The 23,180-nt window shown below is 42.6% G+C and overlaps 1 protein-coding gene across 1 annotated transcript; it reads right to left on the bottom strand.

Moving 5' to 3' along the window:
- Nucleotides 1-8,762: 8,762 nt before the first annotated feature.
- On the bottom strand, nucleotides 8,763-21,516 carry LOC306760424 (alpha-2Db adrenergic receptor-like; the record flags this gene model as incomplete). The annotated part of the gene is made up of 2 exons (XM_079246258.1): nucleotides 8,763-9,908; nucleotides 21,190-21,516. 2 exons carry the CDS (start codon nucleotides 21,514-21,516, stop codon nucleotides 8,763-8,765), a joined length of 1,473 nt encoding a protein of 490 aa, XP_079102384.1.
- Nucleotides 21,517-23,180: the final 1,664 nt, after the last annotated feature.

The raw sequence follows: 23,180 nt of genomic DNA, 5'->3' as shown, positions 1-23,180 counted from the left end.
CAGGTGTGTTGGAGAAGGGTTGCACCCAAAAAACAGCAGGATGGTAGATCTCCAGGACTTGGGCCCTCCTGGACTTATCAATCAAACCAATTAATCAAAGATACTTTATTCATCCCTGAGGGGAAATTCAAGGTTCAAGCCAGCTCGTCCAAGATTTGATATACAGACATGTAACAAAAAGAATTACAGAACCAAACTGAAGCTTCGGCCACGCAGCCAGTTTTACCGCCGTCGCCTTATAACAGATAAGAACAGAGATACATTAGGGTCATGGGGGATCATGTAATTCCGGACTGCGCCACTAGATGACGCGGTCCGGAGAGACAGAGAAAAGAACCTCATACACTTAATGACAAACTCAAACAAGACACACAAAGTCCAGGGAGACGTTGAGTCATGTGGGAGGGGACAGAGCGTCTATGAACATCTCTTCTTCTGTTCTCACGGGGGGTTGCACCGGCCCAAGGCCGCTGGGAAGCCGAATCCAGATATGATTGTTGTTTGGGTTCCAGGCGAGGAGAGCAATTTGCCCTCGGCCTTGAGTCCATAGCAGGTCTCACGCTGGCAGCTCCAAACAGCTGGATGGGGGTTTTAATTTCCACCAATCCTAGCAGACATCTTCTCCATGTTGTTGTCAATTCTGCAGACCAGCTCCGGGACCGACGCAGGATGACTAGTTTAGGCAACACTGGTATCCTGCTTACAGTCGAGTCCAGTCAGCGCAAGAGTCTGTGCACTGCTAGCTCGGCCCATACTGTTGCAGAATTCAGGCAAGCTGCCAGTTGTTGCCAGAATCTCACGGGTCTTCAGGTAGATCAGGACTCCGCCAGCACCAATCAGCAGAATACCGATCACTAATAATCCAAACATGTAAACATCCTCCATGTCCTCAGAGGACAGAACCGCCAGACACATCAGTCTCCATCTGGCCCACGAGTCCTGAACGTATCCAGCCGGAAGTTGGATACGTTTAATGTATTTTTGACAAAAATATATTAAAAAGGATTTCTAGAAAACATGCAACATCCTCTTTAAAAACCAACTTCAGGACAAGACAGACTTATCTTGGCTTCAGCAGTTTTTTCTGGCCACGCCGACGGATGAAATGCTTATTGAGTCTTCTGGAAATCTCAGCCTGAAAAGCAGAATTAAATCCTGAGTAAAAGAAATAAAGAGCAGTTTCCTTTAAGCGATAATGAAATGCATTTCGTGCTCCACAAGCTGCTTTGTCTCTGAAATGAGAGAATCGTCCAGGTTATTATGTTCACGCTGCAGTTACACATTGTGCTCTCCTGGCTTGAATATTTGCTGCTTGTCGGCCTTTTCATTGTACTGGAATCTCAAAGGTTTTCTGTTCACACACAGAGGATCTAATAGCATTTCTGCTCTCCGTTCACCTGTGGTCACTTCACTTATTGAGCTTTTTCCTTTTTCTTTGGAAACATTTTCACTTGTCTGTTTTATTACTTTATTTTCTTCCCGGCGACCCAGAAGATCATTCAGAGGCAGACAACATGCTGAGAGCTGATTTTATTCTTCGTGTCTGTTTCATTGAGCTGCACAGCTCCTTTTGTCTTCACCGCTCTTCATGTGCAGAAGTTTGTCCTTCTCCTGGATCTGACGACTTCTTCATCTTCCTCATGAGAACAATAGTGAAAACAAATATCCGGACGCAGATGCAGCTGGTTGGATGTTGGTACATGAAGAAGTGAGTCAAGTACTATTTGAAAATGTGCAAGAAGAAGATTATCGTTGGGATTTGTACCTCAGCAGGAGGATACAACTGAGTTGTCTCATTAAAACTTCCTGAAACTAAGCAAGGTTCCTGTAAAATTTAACCAGGATGACACCTCGCTGCAGCGGCTCTCACACTAAGACACCCATGGAGATCATCAGATCATTCCAGGGGGTTGACAGATTGTTGTCAAAAACACATAATTTCAGATTTGTCACTGAGATAAAAACAATTAACTGGCAAAGCTGAAGTGAAACTAAGTGGTATTTATACACAGAACACTAAGAAGACACAGGTGGAGCGAATGAGTAAAACGAAACCAGGTCAACTCACGAACAGGAAATAGGAAGAAGAGGACAACTACAAGATAAAACAGCAAACTGGAACCAAAGACAACAAAAAAACCTACAAATAAACAGGGAAACTGGGACAAAATGAACTTTATTTATACAAGACTTTTTGTACAAACGCAGCTCAAAGTAGATAAACTCAAAGGAAGCGATTTTAGATTTTAAATGTAATTTGGACTTTTTCCTTCTCATTCGTCCTCATACATCTCCCATCCATCCATCCATCCATCCATCCATCCATGCATCCATCCTTCCATCCATCCATCCATCCATCCCTCCATCCACCCATCTATCAGTCCATCATCCATCCGTCCATCCATCCATCATCTTTCCATCCATCCAGCCATCCTTCCATCCATCCACCTATCTAGCAATCCATCCATCTGTCCATCCATCCATCTATCCATCCATTCATCCACCCATCTATCCATCCATCCATCCATCCCTCCATCCATCCATCCAATCCATCAATCCGTTATCCATCCATCCGTCCATCCTTCCATCCATCCACCCATCTATCAATCCACCATCCATTAATCCATCTTTCCAGCCATCCATCCATCATTCCATTCATCCATCCATCCATCTATCAATCCATCATCCATCCATCCATATATTCATCCATCCATCCATCCATCCACCCATCTATCAATCCACCATCCATTAATCCATCCATTCATCCATCCATCTATCAATCCATCATCCATCCATCCATCCTTCCATCCATCTATTCATCCATCCATCGTTCCATCCACCCACCCAGCTATCCATCCATCCATCCATCCTTCCATTCATCCATCCATCCATCTATCAATCCATCATCCATCCATCCATCCTTCCATCCATATATTCATCCATCCATCCACCCATCTATCAATCCACCATCCATTAATCCATCCATTCATCCATCCATCTATCAATCCATCATCCATCCATCCATCCTTCCATCCATCTATTCATCCATCCATCGTTCCATCCACCCACCCAGCTATCCATCCATCCATCCTTCCATTCATCCATCCATCTATCCATCCATCCATCCATCTATCCATCCATCCATTCATCTATCCATCCATCCATCCATCCACCCATCTATCAATCCATCATCCATCCATTAATTCATCCATCCATCCGTCCATCCATCAGTCTGTTCATTGTCATCTTTATTTCTTCTCCTTCACCCCATCTTGACTTTGACTCATTCCACCTCTCGTTGTGTTCTTCAGGTACTGTCTGAAGGGGTCGTAAGTTAATTTGTGTCTCTGACATCCTGAGATGGAATCTCCAGTCAGAACAGTGAAATCTCTCCATTCTTCTTAACGTAAACCAGTAAACCCACACTGAGGTGTCACATTGCGTGAACAGACAGACAACACAAGCATGGGTGCAGTGGGAGAGGAGGAGTCTCATAACCTCCTCATTATACTTTAAAGACTCCAGGAAGCTTCAGACATTCTGCAGAAGCTTGTTGGTAAATATGGAGCTTTAATATAAACATGGCCAAGTTCCATCATAGCTGAAAGGAGAAAGATTTTAAATTCTATTGTGTATTTTACTGGGTGCATGGAGTCAGTGCAGCAGCACCTGCTGATCTCAGCTCAGCTGAACAGAACCACATCATCTAAATAACATCTGACTCCACCTGGAGGCTGAGGTTTGCAGCTCAAACACTGAGTGGATTCTGGCTGGTGTGGAGAGACAGCACCCACTCACAGGTCAGTGTGGGCTGGAAGGATTCAGCTTCCCTTCCCCACAATCCCATTGAAGTGGGATTTTCTGCTGCTGCCTGATAGAAAATGAAAAACTGATCTGACCTCAACACGGAGCATCAATTCAAAGCCGTTAGTGTCATTTTTGGGCAGAAGCATTTAGTCAGTAATGCAGCGAGAAGAGCTGAACTCCTTCCAGATCTCTTCTTTTTTATCCTGGAGGTTGATTTTTTTTTTTTTTTTTAAATCTGCAAAAGATGTTTAATTGGCTCTATTGTCGAGAAATCATGCAGACATTTAATTCTTCACTAAATGCGAGGAAAAGTGGAGTGTGGTCATCTCAGAGAGTAAAATGATCAGTTTTATCCATGCTGGCAGGAAGAAAGAAGAGAATTTGTGTTTTATTTTTATTATAATTAAAGTCTTAACAGGCTGATCAGGTAAAATGTGATGCAAACCAGAATATTTCAGTTATACTAATTACTGACCAGTAAATTATTGACTTTAATCTGCTGATTGACACCCACGCAGTGAGGGAGGCTGATGTGTTAGCTCATTAAACCCAGCAGTATGCACCTCTGGACAGAGTCCAGCACCTGGTCTCCTCTGATCCTCCTCTCTGGAAATAAGTCATTGTGTTCCTCATTGCAATGTTCTGACAGTTTTGGAGAACACCTCTTGCATCCATATAACCCCACAAAGCCAAACGTATCATTTGCTTTAAAGAGTTTCTGCTACATTTTGCATCACTTCACGGTAAAAACTTTGCTCTAAATCCTGTTGAAGACCATCTGATGAGCGTCCTGATGGATACAGGAAGCACCAGACTACACTCTGATAAGTCTGATCCATAACATGGTGGGAAATGATGGAAAATTAAGGAACCAAATAAAGACTTGAGATTAAAATAATTGGAGTTTTCTGCCTAGTTTCTCTTCATGTGTGCACGGTTTCTCTCCAGGAGAGACTGTGAGCGTTTGTGTGTTGGCCCGGTGATGAACTGGTGACCTGTTCAGGTGTATCTGGTACACCTTGATCAGCTCCAGCTTCCCCACAACCCTGAACTGGATTAATTACATGATTACTTACATGTTCTACAGAAGGGTGATGTTGTTTGGATGCACGTTTGCACTTAATCTGTTTGCTTTCAGACAATGTAGGGGTTCGGGTTAGGGGGTTATATATGACATGTAATATACAAAATGTGTTTAAAGACAGAGTTGCTGTGGACAATCTGAGAGGTAAAACTATGTTACAGAAGCCATACGCACACACCGCCATAAAAAGCAGATGTGTGTGTTTATGGAGTAACTTTATGGAATGGACTAAGTGATGATTTAAAATTATGTAAAAACATTATTCAGTTCAGGCTGCACGGTGGCGCAGTGGTTAGCACTGTGGCCTCACACCAAGAAGGTCGCTGGTTCAATCCTTGGCTGGTTTGGTCAGTGGCCTTTCTGTGTGGAGTTTGCATGTTCTCCCCGTGTATGTGTGGGTTCTCTCCGGGTACTCCGGCTTCCTCCCACCATCCAAAGACATGCATGTTAGGTTAATTGTTCACTCTAAATTTGCCCCTAGGTGTGAGTGTGGTTGTTCGTCTCTCTGTGTGGCCCTGCGATGGACTGGCGAGCTGTCCAGGGTGTACCCTGCCTGTCGCCCAAAGCCAGCTGGGATAGGCTCCAGCTTCCCCGCGACCCTGAATTGGAATAAGCGGTTTGGAAAATGAATGAATAATTATTCAATTCAGATTTTTTTTTTTTTGGGATGAATATAAAAAAGAAGAAAATTCATGATTTATTTTGCTGCTTTATATTTTGCCATCTGGCTGATGACTTTCAGGATGTAATCTGTGTATACAGCCATATAACTGTGTAAATTAAAGACTGTAAATAAGGAGTAGTAATTAAATACGCCTTGGGCTTCCTTCTGCTCCTTCTCAAATAATGTATAGTGTTACACAAATGTGCCTCCTTGTTTTGTATTGTATCTTTGTTTGAGAAATTTTTTTTTAAAAATGTAAGGAAGATGTAGAGGGATGTGTAGCTCATGACGCTTCGCTTAGACCTCTAGGATTCCACTAGATTTGGACAAAATTGAAAAATTGCAACAGAATCTTGTAATGTTGTAAAAGTAAAAGTTTTTACACTCTCATCATAGACTGTATATAAAGAGATGGACGGAGCCTCCGTGACGTCACCCGTAGGTTTCTGAAGAGCTGAATTGAAGCTCGGTGGGCGGTTCCTACCATCACCATCTTGGCAGGGGCATTTGTGTCGTCTCTCCCGGAAAATACAAATATGGGCAAAGAGGTGGAGCTGAGAGGGGGGCTGTGAGCGTCATGGTGGATGATTGACATCGAGCGAACTCTGAGCTTTCTGTAGCTAAGAGCTAACCGAGCTAACCCGGAGATAACAGGAGATAACAGGAGCTAACCGGCTAACGGAGGTAAGCGGGCTAAAGCTAAGTCACGTTGTTAACCGGCTAAAAACCGCGGTTGTTCTACGTTCTTTTTACTTGAAGCTGGAGATTCGGTACTTGTCAATCAAAAGGACACGCCCCTAAATATGCCGAACTTCGAGATTAAATTACTTTTAAACGGGCGCATTAGAAAAAAATTCACTCCCCCCACAGTTGCCATGAAGGTAAACCTGACCTATTAAACTTAAAATGGATTTTTGTACCAGGCTGTTTATGTTTATGTTTATATTTATGTTTATTCCTGCTGTGAAGTTGGTCTTTTTAACATGCGAGTCTATGGGGATTTGCTCTGTTTTGCAGCCCCTAGTGGATGAAGGGGGAACTGCAGTTTTATGCACTTCCACATAGGCTTCACTTTTAACCGCCGGAGGTTGCCGCTTGACTCTCATGAGGGTTTTTTTTTTTTTAGACATTTTCAATATATTGCATATAAAACATGTAATGAAAACACCAGACGTGATGTAGCGAGTCACGTGACCAGTTTTTTTCAGGCAAAGACAGCGCGGTATGGAAGGACGGAGGAGTGGACAGAAATCTTTTTACAAATGAATAAAACATACTGTATAACCTCCATCTTTAATAGCAAAGAACAGCAAAATGCAGATTTTGACAAGGAATTAGAAAAAGAAAACGAGGTAGAAGGAATTCGAAAAACGAGTTTAAAATCCTCAAAAACCCTGAAAAAACAATACCTGGCAACCTCGCTACCTGGCAACCTGTCAAAAGCTGTAAACTCATCCGTGCAACAAGAGTTAACGAGAACTGCGGGTTTATGCACTGACACTGTAGGAATATGTCTTTCATTTAGTAACACTGTAACGGTGCTGCTGAAATTATTCCAGTTTTTGCTCCTTTAAAGGCAACACAGCAGATACTTTCACAGGGTTGCCAGATAGTTGTAAAATATCGACCATTTGGGATTTTTACCTGGGCTGTCAGAATGAAGCTATTCATGCAGAGATGTGATATTAAAAGGACAAAGTTAGAACACATGTCATAACAAAAGTCTGAATTTGGCTCCATAAGAGAAGCTGATTTGGGGGATTCAGGTGTCTTGTCACAGCGGTGATCCACCAAAACCCACTTTATCCTCCTTACTGATGAAGATCCTGAGGGTTTTTCTAGGTTTACATGTAGAGAATGGCTGTTTTCTCACTCAGTGGTCACGAACACCAACAGCAGGGCGTGTCATGTTGGAGAAACAGCTGCTTTAAGTTTCAGCCATGCTGATGTAAATAGAAGTTGTGTTGACTTTTTCAGCCCCAGACATTTGCAGGTGTTTCTTTTCCTTCAGAACGGCTAAACAATGCGGTCAAAATCAGCTAATAAGTCAATACGTACATAAACAACAAGCAAATAAGTTGTTTCCAAAGATGCTGTTGCATAGCAACCAGGATGAACTTATCGCTCCCCCCGCAGCTGCAGACTCTCATGTCAGTGTTGGAACAGATAAACGCATCACGCCGGGTTATCATCCTAACGCGAACTGATGATCTTTAATCACACAAAGTCTTCTACAATCAGCATGAAGTGATTGATTAAAGCTGCAGTGACTGATGCTCCGCGTCTCGCTTTATTTGCAGGTCATGTTGACATTCAGTTCTTTAAGTTTCGGGTCGTTCCTCCCGCAGCTGCCTGTCCAGTTATTTCATTTTTAACTCCAGAAGATTATGATCATCCACTGCTGTAAAAGCCTCAGCGTGATTATATTTACTCAGAGGTTCAGGCTCGGTTAGACTGTCGTTTCCTCCCTCTGCGTTCCTCTGTTTGGCCCTCCCTCTCTCTCTGTTTGCAGCAGCTCAGCCCATCTGTTAGCTGTGCATGAATTTTTAATGCCTTTGCCCCCGAGCTGTGCAGTGTCGCCAGAAAATTGTTGTAGCACGACAAACTAGTAACTTTCTCACACGGCGCTGTTCAGATGTCTGCACTTGAAGTTAAAGTTTGAGCTTCAGATGCTGCTGGTGTTTAATTACTCTCATGTCTGCTTTAAACGCTTTGTGTATTATTCAAAGCACCTCCATCTTTTTTTTTTTCTTTTTTTTTTTATCTTTGCTCTTTCTAGCTTTCTATGTTTTGTGTCAATATATGGACTGCAGAGCCAGTCAATTTGCTTGCTACAGAGCACATACGTCTTGAAGCACCGCAGGGACTCAGTTCACAGCCCTCCAGCCTTTTTCTTCTAATTAACATTCAGGTTCAGCCTCAATACAAGAAGCAATGTTTAACTATTGTTGCATCAAGGAAGCGGGGTTTGACACACTCTGTTGCATTGCTGTGTCATAATAATTTTCCTCTGGTGGAAAAGAAAGGGATTATCTAATAAATTAGTGAGTATCTGAATAATGAATCAATACTCCAGCTCTGTGACAAGCCCTTTAATGTCGATATGACAGCACAGTGGAAAACAGGATTGAAACTGTGTGCACATTTGTGTCTTTGTGCATGTGTGAGCAAGCTAAAAGCCACTCACAAACATCATACATTCTCAGTTTATGTTTGTTTATGAGTGTGGAACAAAATCCTCTTGAAGGCCCTCCTGAAGTCACGGTTAAAAATGGTGTAAATGATGGGGTTCAGGCTGCTGTTGCAGTATCCGATCCAGAAAAACAGGTTGAAGAGTGTGTCTGGGATGGTGCACCTCTCCCTGCAGATGGCGTGGAGGCTGTAGGTGAAGAAGAAGGGGAACCAGCACAAGACGAAGACCCCCATCACCACGGCCAGAACGAACGTGAAGCGCTTCTCCCGCATTTGTGCCACTTTGTTTTTGGACAGAGACATCTGCCTGCTGCGGAGAGGCAGCGGAGAGGGGAGGAGGTAGTGGTTGGAACACTGGTCGGATGAGGCCCATGATATGGAGGCGCAGGAGGGAAGAGGAGGAGGAGGAGGTTTCAGTCTGTTTGCTGTTTCCTCGCCATCCTTTCCCTCCTCCGTTTTCACCCTCCCAACGGTCCTCCTTGGAAGTCGGAGCGATGAGGAAAACTTGGAGGAAAGCTTCACGTCAGCTTCGGTGGTCTTCTCCTCCAGGTCGATGTCGTCCAGCTCCTCCCTCCTGTGGGTGCTGCTGTTGCTGTCCACGTTGGAGGAGCTGCATCGGTTGGCGGGCCGCGGGCTGTCCAGCTCAAACGGCACTTTGCCTTTCCTCTGACAGGTCACGGGAGCGCCCACAAAGCAGGTCTCAGACTGCGATGGCTGCCGCTCCATCACGTTCTTCGCCACAAACACAGTGGAGGCTCGCTGCTTTGCGACGCGGTAGATCTTACAGTAAACCAGGATCATGATGACTCCCGGGGCGAAGAAGGACACCAGGCAGGAGGAGAGGATGTACCACGTCTGGTTGTTGATCAGACACTCCTGTCTGTGCACGTTTTCCTCATCGTCCATCTCCAAATCCGTCTCCATCTGGGACATGAGAAGCGGCGGAGAGGAGATGACGATGGATATGAGCCAAACGATGCTGATCATCACTTTAATCCGTTTAGGCGTCCGTTTGCGGTTGTAGCTTACGGCTTTAGTGACGGACCAGTATCGGTCCAGGCTGATGGCGCAGAGATGGACGATGGACGAAGTGCAAAAAAGGACGTCAAGAGCCAGATAGAAGGAACACCAGGTGGAACCGAAGTACCAGTAGCCCATCACCTGGAAAGAGACAAAAAAGTCATTAAGATGTAAGCCGAGAAGTTATTTATGTTCGCATTAGATTTTCCAATAAGCTTCAGTCGATCAGGGAGGCCTCCTGCTGGCGCCTACTGGATTATTTCACCTATAAGTAAAAATTCAGTCAATATCTCATTAGTGCTGCGTTGGCTGCAGCTTTGTGAACTCCGGAGGAAACATTTACTGGAAGTTTACAGTTATCAATCCATCTGTGCTGAGAGTGATTTATTCTGACACCCCTAGACCCATTAAATTCCACCAAAGCCCCTGATTTAACCACAGTTATACTGAAAATATGGGAGATGAAGCCAAAACAAAACACACATAACCTGTATTCTTATGTTCAGAAGCGAATTAAGGAGCATGTATGACACTTCTGTGCAGTTTGGCTTCAAAAACACACATTTTAGCAACTTTAAGGTAAATATTTCAAATAAATGCAAGGGTGGAAATATGTTAGCTGTCAACAGAACAAGAAATTTGTGAAATAAAGACAACTTGTTGAACAGCAATTTGATGTATCAAACATATAAAGAAAGACCCAAGACGTCCATAGGGATGGTCTAGTCTCATCATGTCATGTCCCAGAAGGAAATGAAAGTCAAAGTTTGCTGTTGTCTCAAGAGGTTCGTCTTATTTTAAGTATTTTTGTGAGACCAGAAAGTTTGTGGACCTTAAAGTCCGTTTCTGCTCCCTGATGTACGTAAAGGTGGACGTTCGTTCAAACATTGTCACACTTCAATGCGTCCTTTTATGTTGCCATGGTTGTTGAGTCAGTTCCTCCACTAGTGGGCAGTGCTGAGTTCAGAGTTCACTTTTGTGTCTTGACATCGGTTGGAAGTCGTAAGGCGTCGCTATAAAGTTGTTAACAACAGAGGAACAACACATGAGGAAATCTACTAAATGGTAAAAGTTCTGTGTCTTTAAGGGTGCGTCACATCAGGATAGTCCACTAGACTTGGTCCGATTCAGGACATGGCTCAGTTTTAGGAGGGTGTATCCATTCAGACCGAGATCATGTTTACAACTGTTGGATATCCTCATTCCCACCAGAGGTGGCGCTGCACTAGTATTTAGCGGGACAAGACCTGTGTCCAGAAGAAAACTGTTGCGAGCATAAATTGTATATAAAAGATGGACGAAGCCTCCGGTGGTAAAAAGTGAAGCCTATGCAGAAGTGCATAAAACTGCAGTTCCCCCTTCATCCACTAGGGGCTGCAAAACAGAGCAAATCCCCATAGACTCCCATGTTAAAAAGACCAACTTCACAGCAGAAATAAACATGTTTACAGCAGAAATAAACACGTTTACAGCCAGGTACAAAAATACATTTTAGGTTTAATAGGTCAGGTTTACCTTCATGACAACTGTCGGGGAAGTGAATTTTTTTCTAACGCGCCTGTTTAAAAGTAATTTAATCTAGAAATTTGGCATATTTAGGGGTGTGTCCTTTTGATTGACATGTACCCAATCTCCAGCTTCAAGTCAGAAGAACGTAGAACAACCGCTGTCTTTAGCCGGTTAACAACGTGACTTAGCTTTAGCCCGCTTACCTCCGTTAGCTGGTTAGCTCCTGTTATATCTAGGTTAGCTCGGTTAGCTCTTAGCTACAGGCAGCTCAGAATTCGAGCGATGTCAATCATCCACCATGACGCTCACAGCCCCCCTCTCAGCTCCACCTCTTTGCCCATATTTCTATTTTCCGGGCGAGACACGCATGCCCCTGCCAAGATGGCGATGGTAGGAACCGCCCGCCGAGCTTCAATTCAGCTCTTCAGAAACCTACGGGTGACGTCACGGAGGCTCCGCCCATCTTTTTATATACAGTCTATGGTTAAATATAGAGCACAAAACTATAGTTTTTTGTTTTTTGTTTTTTGTTTTTTTTTATTGTGTCTTATGCCAGTATCCTGCAGAAATACACTGCAACAATGGACGCAGTATGAACACCAGACGAGGCGGAGGACCCTTAATGCCATCACTATGGATTTACCCACAATGCAATGCTACGCCCAATGCAGGAAGGGACTTTTTTTTGTAGTCCGCTTCCTGTATTTGGTTTGCTTGAAACGCACTGAGACCTGCATTCGTAGGCGGACCGAATCCGCTTCTTTGGCCCGTATCATATTTTCACATTTTCACACGTGTTCACATTTCCCCAAATGAAGCGGACTTTCCAAGCAAACTGTCTCCGTTTTGAACCAAAATCGCTGATGTGAATCTGCCCTAAGAGACCAGGACACTGGAATGGAGGATAAATGGACTCAATATAAAACACACCTTGAAGAACACAAATAAAGACTTACAACACCATGCACACTGTGTACGTTATGAAACTTATGTGACAAAACAACCACAAAATAAAGTATTAGCATAGAAAATGCCTTTGGATGGGTGTAATATGGATGAGCGTCAACATCAAATGATGTTCAGCCTCTCAGATGCTTTAAAAACCAATGTGATCCCAAAATCCCTCCATGGGCTCAGGAACGCTTCCAGAGACCACCGTCTGTGATCACAGTTCACCACGAGGTCAACAAACGTGTGTTAAAGCTGTAACGGATGGTGTTTGGACAAGCTGGCTCTGTGTGCAACATGATTCATTGCAGCAGCTCTTCAGATTGAATCCATTTATTTTGGGATTGCGGTTGCAGATTAGGAATCAGAAGGGCTTCCAGTGGCCTTTAAAAGGAAGACATCCGCACCTGATGTTGTTGTACAACGATGGTTTAAAAACACAGAATCAGGTGGAAATTTCACATGACATCATATTATATAAATACTTCACGGATGAGTGGGTGATGAAAACTGAGACGTATTGTGATAACGGGTTTGATTGACTCGACAATCAGAGTCGCAGCTCTTAATACAATGAACGCCCTCATTATAATTCCATCAGTGCATGACTGGAAAACAACATAAGCAGTTTAATTATCAGATGAGTGGTGAACCACACAGAACGACTGGGATGACCCGGAGTGCCGGGCTTGATGTGCTCCGAACAAAAATGTTTTAATAAAAGAGGCTTCCTGCAGAGAAGAAGAGAAACAAACCCAGATGCATGTGACGCTCATGTTGGATTTCAAGCATTAATGGCTGATAAGAGAAAAAAAAAAAGCACAAGGCTGTTATTGCTGGGTGAAGACGAGAACATCAGAAGAACCAGCAGCTGCACATCAAGCAGACACACACCCACCTCTAACAGGAGAAAATCTATTAAATATCAGAGGTTTTTGAAACTTTAACAAGATGTTCTGAGACTAACAGACTAATTTTTATTAGATCTTTTTTTATTACTATATATATATATATATATATATATATATATAGGAAATATATAGCATATATATATATATATATATATATATATATATATATATATATATATATATATATATATATATATATATATATATACATATATATATATATATATATGGAAAGTGGTGACATATGTTTATTGAATTTCTTCCATGTACTCAGTGTTTCATCCATTAACGTTTCATATTTCAGGTTCCCTTTTAAAGAAAAAGCTTCTGTTTGATAAAAACTGGCAGCTCCTTAAGAAAATACACAGTGTGTGTTCCAGTTTAATAAAACTAAACTGGATACACACCGTCTAGAGAACTACAGGAATGATTATGGACATTCACCATCATGCTCATTTGTTTGTGCAAGGCAGAGGAAATGTATGAAGACGGGGACAAATGTGACAAAAAAAAAGAGCCTTAAATATCTGCTCATCTTTTCCAGACATTTGTCTTTTGATAAAAATTGTTAAATTGTTCAGAGATTTTACAAACACACACTTCTTGATCCTCCTGAGATATTTGATCTGTCTGATGCTGACTGAATGATCTGACCCTTTTTAAACAGACTAACACGTTTTCCATGAACACGCCATGTGTCTTCCCACACGCTTGTTTCACAAACGACAAGCTGCTCAGCTGGAGTTAAATATCAGCTGAAAGGTAACCTTGCAGAAATGATCCAATAGGAAGCTCCTTTTTGCTTATTTTAACCCAGGTGGTGACTTTTTTGTTTTATTGTTGTTGGTTTTGGCCAGGCAGCATAAAAACAGTAATAATTATTACCACCATCATTACCGTTATAATAATCAGTCATGCTGGGGTGCCCAAGTCCGGTCGTTGGATCTGCTTGTACAACATCCCCTCCTCCGCATGTCAACCAGTAACGAGCCATTCACTTGATTCATGTGTGTAGGAGAAGAGTTGCATCTAAAAGTCGCTGCAGTGTTGGGATTATGTTACTGCTGTTTATGTTGTTTGGTTTCTGCTTGTTCAGAGATACAACTGGCATTGTGGCGGCGCTGATTGGATGTTCTTCTCACCTGGGGTTAATGGGAGATGCCTCTGTTTTTTAGTGACACCTCCGAAGACTTTGGACTCAATAAACAAAGCTGCTACTGGTTTTCTTACCTGCTGTTAGCTCCGTGATTGGTTGCTGCAAACCTTAACAGATAGTGGGTTTCAATGACTGGATTTGGGAAGCCCTGGTCTAAGAGGACATTCCCAGTGTTGGCTAACAACAAGGTATGATGCTGCAGGGTCAAAGACACCTGGGATGCTCCAACTACTGGTGTCATCCAGTCAGAATGCCCACCCTAGCCTGGCTGATGGTCAATATTCATCCATCCATCTTCTGCCGCTTATCCGGGGTCAGGTCGCGGGGGCAGCAGCCTCAGCAGGGAAGCCCAGACTTCCCTCTCCCCAGACACATTTGCCAACTCTGCGCGGGGATCCCGAGGCGTTCCCAGGCCAGCCGAGAGATATAATCCCTCCAGCGTGTCCTGGGTCTTCCCCGGGGTCTCCTCCCAGAGGGACGTGCCTGGAACACCTCACCAGGGAGGTCCAGGAGGCATCCTGACCAGATGCCCGAGCCACCTCAACTGGTTCCTCTCCATGCGGAGGAGCAGCGGCTCTACTCTGATCTCCTCCCGGATGACCGAGCTCCTCACCCTATCTCTAAGGGAGAGCCCGGCCACCCTGCGGAGGAAACTCATTTCAGCCGCCTGTATACGAGATCTGGTTCTTTCGGTCACGACCCACAACTCATGACCATAGGTGAGGGTAGGAACGTAGATCGACTGGTAAATCGAGAGCTTCGCCTTCTGGCTCAGCTCCTTCTTCACCACGACAGACCGGAGCAGAGTCCGCATTACTGCAGACGCCGCACCGATCCGTCTGACGATCTCACGCTCCATCCTTCCCTCAGTTGTGAACAAGACCCCGAGATATTTAAACTCCTCCACTTGAGGCAGGACCTGACCCCCGACCCGGCAAGGACAATCCACCCTATTCCGGCTGAGGACCATGGTCTCTTAATATTCCTACATCTAATTATTACATTGATATGATTCTTCACACTTTAATTTCACTTTAGGTTTAAACAACTCAAATAATTAAAGTTTGACACGCAAAAAACATTTGATCAAGCCCTAAATTTACCAACTGACAGATTTTTATTTGAGTATTTTCTGTAATGCAGCTGCCTTTAGTTCCATCTCAGCCTTTTCTTTCTCTACAACTGAGAGAAAACTTAAGGGAATATAACAAGCGACATAAACGTCATCATGTGTTATTCATCATTTATCCGTTTCTATGGCATTTTTCTCTGTTTTTTTTCCAGTTCAGGTCCTCTTTTGTACAAATGTATAGAACTGGGTGGATGGAAATGTTCCTATTGATCTGCAGATCCATACATGTAGCCCTCAGCTTGTATAGCAGAGGCTCATGCATCATGCCAGCAGGGATAAAGGTGCTCCTTCAGCCTGCTGGATAGTCGCTCAATAAATTTGGACCTGTTTGAAATATGTCGGTAAAACTTTATATAGACGTTTGTGGTCCTCAGAGAATAAAGTAATCTTTTCTTACCTTTTATTGCTTCCAGGTGTTTTATATTTTACAACTGTTCAAGCGCCACATCTTCAGATCAGAATTTTAAACTTAGGAGGGAATACTTTCGTAAATGTGTATTTTTGATTTTGATAACTTCTTCTACTTTGCCCCCTAATGAAGGCCAATTCGACATCCATATTGCATCCTGTCTCATCTCTGAGCTCTCTTTAGGCAGTAAAAGTCAGCTTGATGTTGGCTTTTGTCTTGTCTTGCTCTGGCTTTTGTCTCTTTCTTTTCCTCCCCTTCCTCTTGGGTTTCTTTGCTGAATCAGCCCCCCCGTGTGCATTCAAAACATCACATGATGCCCCAAGCTAGTAAAAACAGGTTGCAAGTACATTTTCTGCAGGGTAATGGCAACTCCAGGAATGCACATTTTAAATGCGTAGCATGGAGCTTTAAGTTTAAAAACATATGTAGCATGGCTTAACGTAGGTTTAGTCATGTGTGCAGGTATCATTTACAGTTTGTAGAGTCTGATGGTTCAGCTTCTGAACTCCAGATTAGCTTCTGTTAAGTTCTTTTTTTTTCTTTAGTTTACAGCAGCTGAACCATTAGTTTCTCTGAAAGACAAAACTACAAAGTTTAATTGAGACTGTTTAAATGAAACTGTATTTTAATTACCGTAAAAACTGTGATGTTTTTCTAAAAAGAGGTCTTTTATTTTATTATGACCTTGCGAACACCTCTGTGACTTGTCCACAGAGACTTCATGGGTCATGCCCGCTTTGTATTCATCACCACAGTCAATGAAACAAAAATGACTCCATAGACTGAGGAAAGATGAGTCTGAACGTCACCTCTGCGACTGCAGAATCACATTACTGTGCGAACTGAGCAGAAGAGCCCCATTGAGCTTCGTGTCCTTGTGGAGCACATCCCTGATTTTACATGTTATAAGATTAATCACAGGTTTAATGACTGCTTAACTGTGTGTTTCCTAAAACTATAAAGGTGTTATGACCTCAAACTAGACCATTCAAAGATTTTAGATTTTCATTAAGTAGCTGAAAATTATATCTTTGTTTGACTCAAAGAAAATTAGCTTTAATCTTCCATCGTTCAGCAAATAAGAATTAAAAACTTGATTCCTCATGCCTTTAATTACTTTGTGTTAGTCCCCACAGCTTTAAAACCACCTTTTAATCCTGCCTTGTAATTAAAAAAAGTAATCAATAACAAGAAAAGAAAACTCTTTTTAAACCCTGCACGGTCCTTAAAAGAAGTCTTTATCCAATTTTGAAAAATGAAGTGATTTGTTGGCTGAAAATCCATGAACTCCACCTGAGCGCCAACTCTCTTGTTCCACCACATCATTATGACAATCTTCCATTCCACCTCATCATTATGAGAATCTCCTGTTCCACCCATAGACTGTATATAAAAAGATGGACATAGCCTCCGTGACGTCAATCGTAGGTTTCTGAAGAGCTGAATTGAAGCTTGGTGGGCGGTTCCTACCATCACCATCTTGGCAGCGTCATGCATGTCATCTTGCCGGGAAAATACAAATATGGGCAAAGAGGTGGAGCTGAGAGGGGGGTGTGAGCGTCATATTGGATGATTGACATCAAACAAACTCCGAGTTCCCTGTAGCTAAGAGCTAACCGAGCTAACCTGGAGATAACAGGAGCTAACCAGCTAACGGAGGTAAGCAGGCTAAAGCTAAGTCACGTTGTTAACTGGCTAAAAACCGCGGTTGTTCTATGTTCTTCTTAATTGAAGCAGGAGATTGGGTACCTGTCAATCAAAAGGACACGCCCCTAAATATGCAGAATTTCCAGATTAAATTACTTTTAAACGGGTGAGTTAGAAAAAAATTCACTCCCTCCACAGTTGTCATGAAGGTAAACCTGACCTATCAAACCGAAAATGGATTTTTATACCCAGGCTGTAAACAGAAGTTGGTCTTTTTAACATGGGAGTCTATGGAGATTCGCTCTGTTTTGCAGCCCCTTGTGGATGAAGGGGGAACTGCAGTTTTATGCATTTCTGCGTCGGCGTCACCTTTAACCACCGGAGGTTGCCACTTCGTTCCACTATATCACCATGAGAATCTTCCACCACATCACAATGGATATCTTATGTTTTCAACTTAAAGATATGTCAGTTTAGTTATGTCAGTGAGTGCTTCATATCTATTCTGGTAATCTAGATTTTTCCTGCAACATTCGATGAATAAAACCTACTTATTTAATTCATTGGCTTCATGCATAGTTACAGCACGTGGTTTACGGCTAAAACAGGATGTGAAGCACTACTCTGCTGGATGTAGATCTGGTGACTGTGGAGGCCGTTGGAGGACAGTGAACTCATCGTCATGGTGGAGATGATGTGAGCTTTGTGACATGGTGCATCATCCTGCTGGAAGTTTCCATCAGAAGATGCTACACTGTGCTCAGAAAGGGATGGACATGGTCAGCAGCAGGACTCAGGGAGGCTGTGGAGGTTAAACCAGGTCATGGTGGTACTAAGGGGGACCAAAGTGGGACAATAAAATCTCCTCCAGACCATTCCACCAGCAGCATCCTGAAATGTTGATCCAAGGCAGGATGGATCCATGTTCTCATGTTATTTTCACCTAATTCTGACTCCATTTATAACAACATCAGTTATTCAGTCTACTGTTGCAGTTTTCCCAAATTCAATGCTCTGTTTGAATTCCAGCAAGTCGCCTTGATCACGTCTACATACCTGAAAGCACAGAGTTGCTGCCACGTGGTTGTCAGATCAGCTGTTTGTGTTGACATGCGACTGAACAGTTGGACCTAATAAAGTGTCCGGTGAGCATATGTCATGACTTTACATATTGGATTAATAATTTTTCAAACATCTCCTGACAATCCAACAGCATTGGTTGTTTCAACTTGGTAAGTAAATGTTTTTCTAAAGTAACTATGTAGTTATTGTTTATAGTAGCTACTCATTGCAATTATTTTTCCATTTATGTGAAGGCCAAACAGCGAAATTTGATCTTAACGCTGGAAAAGATCTCCTTTTATCCAGTAGCAGACCAAAAGTTGTCCCACCAACCTGATGTCTGACCAGTCTCATGGTGAAATCAGCGATGCCAGCTGCTGATTCAGTGTTACTACCGTAGCCGTGGCCTCTAGAGAGCATTCTGACACCTCCATCCCTAGTTTTTATATATTTAATCCTCTGCTTATGTTTGTTTCCTGTATAGTCACTCAAAAATGTCAGAAACTGAGAAATTCCAGTAATCATGGGTTATATCTGACTTCGTTACTGACAGTTTAATGAATATTTAGTGGAGTGGTGTTATTTACATCTCAAAGATTGACTGACTGAGGATAAGTGAGTTGTTTTCTTTATAAAAATGTGTTTTAAAACGTTATTTTTTGTTTATTGTACACTGGAAAGACCTTCACAGAAAAACCACAACCATTTTACACAACATTATTTTATTTTCTATTATTTATATTTTGTTGTTTCCTTTAAATGAAGTGAACAAATATGAGCTATTTCTGTTTTGTATGTTGATTACACTAATTAAACCACCAAGCAGAAGCTTCAAATCAAAGGAATTTGTATAATTTAATTTTTTTTTCTCCGATTATTAAAATTTCAAAAGGTTAAATTTGACCTGCAACATATCAGGAGGGTTAAGTTAATCTTATGAAATATTCAGATCTAAGAGATAAACACCATTACAATCTGCATTATCTGTTTTTACATGGAGAAACTGTGAAAGTCACAATGAAGACATTGATTAACAGACTCCTGTAACATCTTGGATGAACTCTGGTAAATGTGCACTTTTAATGAAGCTAATTAAAGGCTACATATAAAATGATAGGATATTACTGTAATATTGGTATATATATATATACATATATATAGATAGATAGATAGATAGATAGATAGATAGATAGATAGATAGATAGATAGATAGATAGATAGATAGATAGATAGAAATATATACAAATTTTATTCATAGGGTTGAGTAAAACTGCTCGTCTCGGTACAGCACAATGTTCTGCTGAGAAAACCTGCATCCTGGCATTCATGTGGATCTTATTTTAACACTCGTCCCCTACGGTACTGAAGCATTTCAGCAGAACAAGATGGAAGCAAACGCTGCCTTATTTACATGTGACAAAGTCTAAATTAGGTGGTGAAGGGGTGGTCATGTGGTAAATCACAGATCTCTTAGCCGAGGGACTCAGATTCGTTTCCTCATCCACACGGCTTTACAGAAAACCTCATTTTCTAAAAAGTTGGGAAATCTTGCAAAAATTCTGATTCAAGCTAAAGCTTCATTCAACATACAAAGTTCTACTAAATATAAAATTTTAGAAATGGAATTTTAAAAATACATGTGTGTAAAATTTGATGCCAGTAACACATTAAAAACAAAAAAAAACAACAATCCAGTAAATCAGCAGGTGTATTGGTGGAAGGTGAGGGTGTCAGGACTGGGTATAAAAAGAGGCTCTGTTTAAAGTTTTGTCTTGTCAAGTGTGGATGGTTGTTGCTCCTGAATTACTTCCAAAGTTATATTTCTCAGTGACAACTTGTGAAGAATTTCTTCTGCAGAGCAAAATATTCCAAACAGATTCAAAGAGTTTGGGGAAATCTGCATGTGTTAAGCCAAGGACACAAACAACTGTTGTATATTCATGACCTCTGAGCCCTCAGGCAGCTCTGCAGGAGAAAGCTGGAGGAATTTGGAAAACCATTTGTACATTACACAGTCCACTGCTGCAGCCAGAATCTGTCTGTGGAGACACAGCGTCCAGCTCTCAAATGGGCGGGAAAACAGTTGACACAGGTTCTTTGGTCAGATGAGTAAGAGTTATAGCTTCTCTTTGGGAAAACTAAGAATGTCAGAGTTCTCTCTGCATGGCTTCCAGCACATTGTGTTTTATTGGCCTCCCTGCAGTCCATAACTATTAAAATTGTATGGAGCATCATGAAGAAGTGAATCAAACAGCAACTAAACACTACTAAGCAGCTGGAATCATGAAATAAACAAGAAAAACGTCCATATTTAGTATAAACTCTTTAAAAGAAGCTGATTGAACACATGTGAATTATTACTAACCACTAAACGTCTTTAAAGTGGCACCAAATTTTAACCTGGTTGATATTTACTAAACACAACTGATTATTTTTTTGTATTTGTTTCTGGCAATTAAAACTTTGGAAACTTTTCTTATAATTAAGTTTGTAGGTAAAAAGGTAAAGGGATTCTTTATCTGTTGCATGTTTACCTTCTTATGTCTTATAAAAGGTGTTGTGATGCCTGTTTTGTTTCTGGGGCATGCTAATCCCAGATGTAGAGTATTTGGCATCTCATGGCAGAATAATGATAATAGACTCCTCACCTCATTGGCCAGTGAGAAGGGGATGACCAGTGTTGCCACCAGGATGTCAGCTGAAGCCAGAGACACCAGGAAGAGGTTCTGAGGCGCCCTGAGGGCTCGACTGGTGAAAACCGCCACCACAACCAGCACATTTCCCACCACAGTCCCCAGAATGATGACCGTGACCACCAGCACGATGAACACCGAGGCCACCTGCGAGTGAGGAGCTAGAGGAGGGGACCTCGACAAGGAAGACGACGTCTGGTTGACGTCCTCTAAAGAAGAGTTTGGCGGTAAAGTGGCCGGAAACGTGGCCATGACCGGTGTGGATATGACTGAGAAGTCCATCCTGCTTAGATGACTGACATTATGATCCTCCAGTTTTGCATCTGATGCAAAGAGACGGACTTTGTTCCAAAATGATGACAAAAAAAAAAGCTTTCAGGAGCCCAAAATAACATCCAAAAACATCCTGCAGCTTGTAAATATTTGATTTGTAAAAAATAAAAGGATCTTTCTCACAGAGTAACAGTTATACCTGCATTTTTTCAGTCCTTTTCACACGAAATCCTTTTAATAAACCCAGAAATGAGCTGCTGGGTTTCAGTCTTCATGTTCCAACACAGTCTGTCACCGCACGAAGGATTTGGATGATGTGAGATTACCTTAAAATATCCGTTCAGATCCATGCACATTGGCAATCAGAAGTTAACATGCCATATAAAAACCACCAGACTGGCCTACTTATTTCCAGTGAGATGCAAAGAAAAGAAAAGAAGAGCATATGGCTGCATGCTCCAGTTGGAGCAAGGACAGAAACCCTATTTGGGATGCATGGTACCCTCATACTGCTGCACCCCGAGAGAAATCAATATAGAAGAAAATAGGCTTGAAAAGTGCAGAAGAATTTACAGAAACCGTCAATCAGGAAGAAAAAAGGTACAAAGAGGATGTAATTAAAAAAAGAGAGGTAAAAGACAGAAAATCAGGGGTCCTCACTTTGCTGCGAGTTGTTGCCAAGCTGAGTGACGGAGCTGCTGCTGCCTCCGCTGTTCAGTGGCTCTCGACTGCTGAAACAGAGGAGGAGGAGGAGGAGGAGGAGGAGGAGGAGAGACTAACAGAGAGAAGAGATGAAAGAAAAGGGAGAGAGGAGAGGGAGCGAGGACAAGATCTTTTGAAGGAAAGGAGGAAGACCAGCGGGATTTGAGGGTAGAAACGGGCTGGAAGAGAGGAGGGAGGAGAAAGGTGGATGGAGAGATGAGAGGAAGGTATTAGACAGGAGAGTGTGCGTGGGAGGATATGGAGAGGGGCGAAACGGAGATGGGGGAGGACAGGAAAACAAAGAGAGAATGACATGATGGGGAGATAAGTGGTGAAGAGGAGAAGAGGAGAGAAAATGACTAAAAAGTGGAGATTACAGAAAGGTAAAGAAATAAGAGGGAAAGAGGGAAGAAATGAAAGATGGAGAGGGGAGAAGAAGTGGTAGAACATGAGAGGAGAGGAGGGATAAAAGAGCGGTAAGGCAGCTGAGTGGAAAGAAACAGAAAGCAGACGGAGAGACGATGAATGAAGGAAAGATTGAGCATTATGGAGAAGAGAGTTTAATTAGACTGGAATAAAAAAAGTTGTCAGAGGACATGACAAGAGGATGGAGAGGCGATGAGGAAGAGGAGGAGGGCTGAGAGCAATAACAGAAACAACTTTTGAGTGGTCATCAATCAGTTTCCATTTTCCCGAGATGAGCTGAGGCAGTGTGAGAAGCCTTTTTATTTAATCACTCACTGCTGCTTCATTTAGGCGCCTGGCGTTGGGCGCTGGGCAGATCAACCTGAGTCCGCCTGCCTGAGTCCACCCGCCTGAGTCCACCCGCCTGAGTCCGCCCGCCTGAGTCCGCCCGCCTGAGTCCGCCCGCCTGAGTCCACCTGCCTGAGTCTGCCTGCCTGAGTCCGCCCGCCTGAGTCCGCCTGCCTGAGTCTGCCTGCCTGAGTCCACCTGCCTGAGTCCGCCCGCCT

This window comes from Telmatherina bonti (assembly GCF_933228915.1).
Source record: "Telmatherina bonti genome assembly, chromosome: 1".
NCBI lineage: Eukaryota > Metazoa > Chordata > Actinopteri > Atheriniformes > Telmatherinidae > Telmatherina > Telmatherina bonti.
Note: the sequence above shows the minus strand (reverse complement) of the source record. Positions and strands in the feature narration are given on the sequence as shown.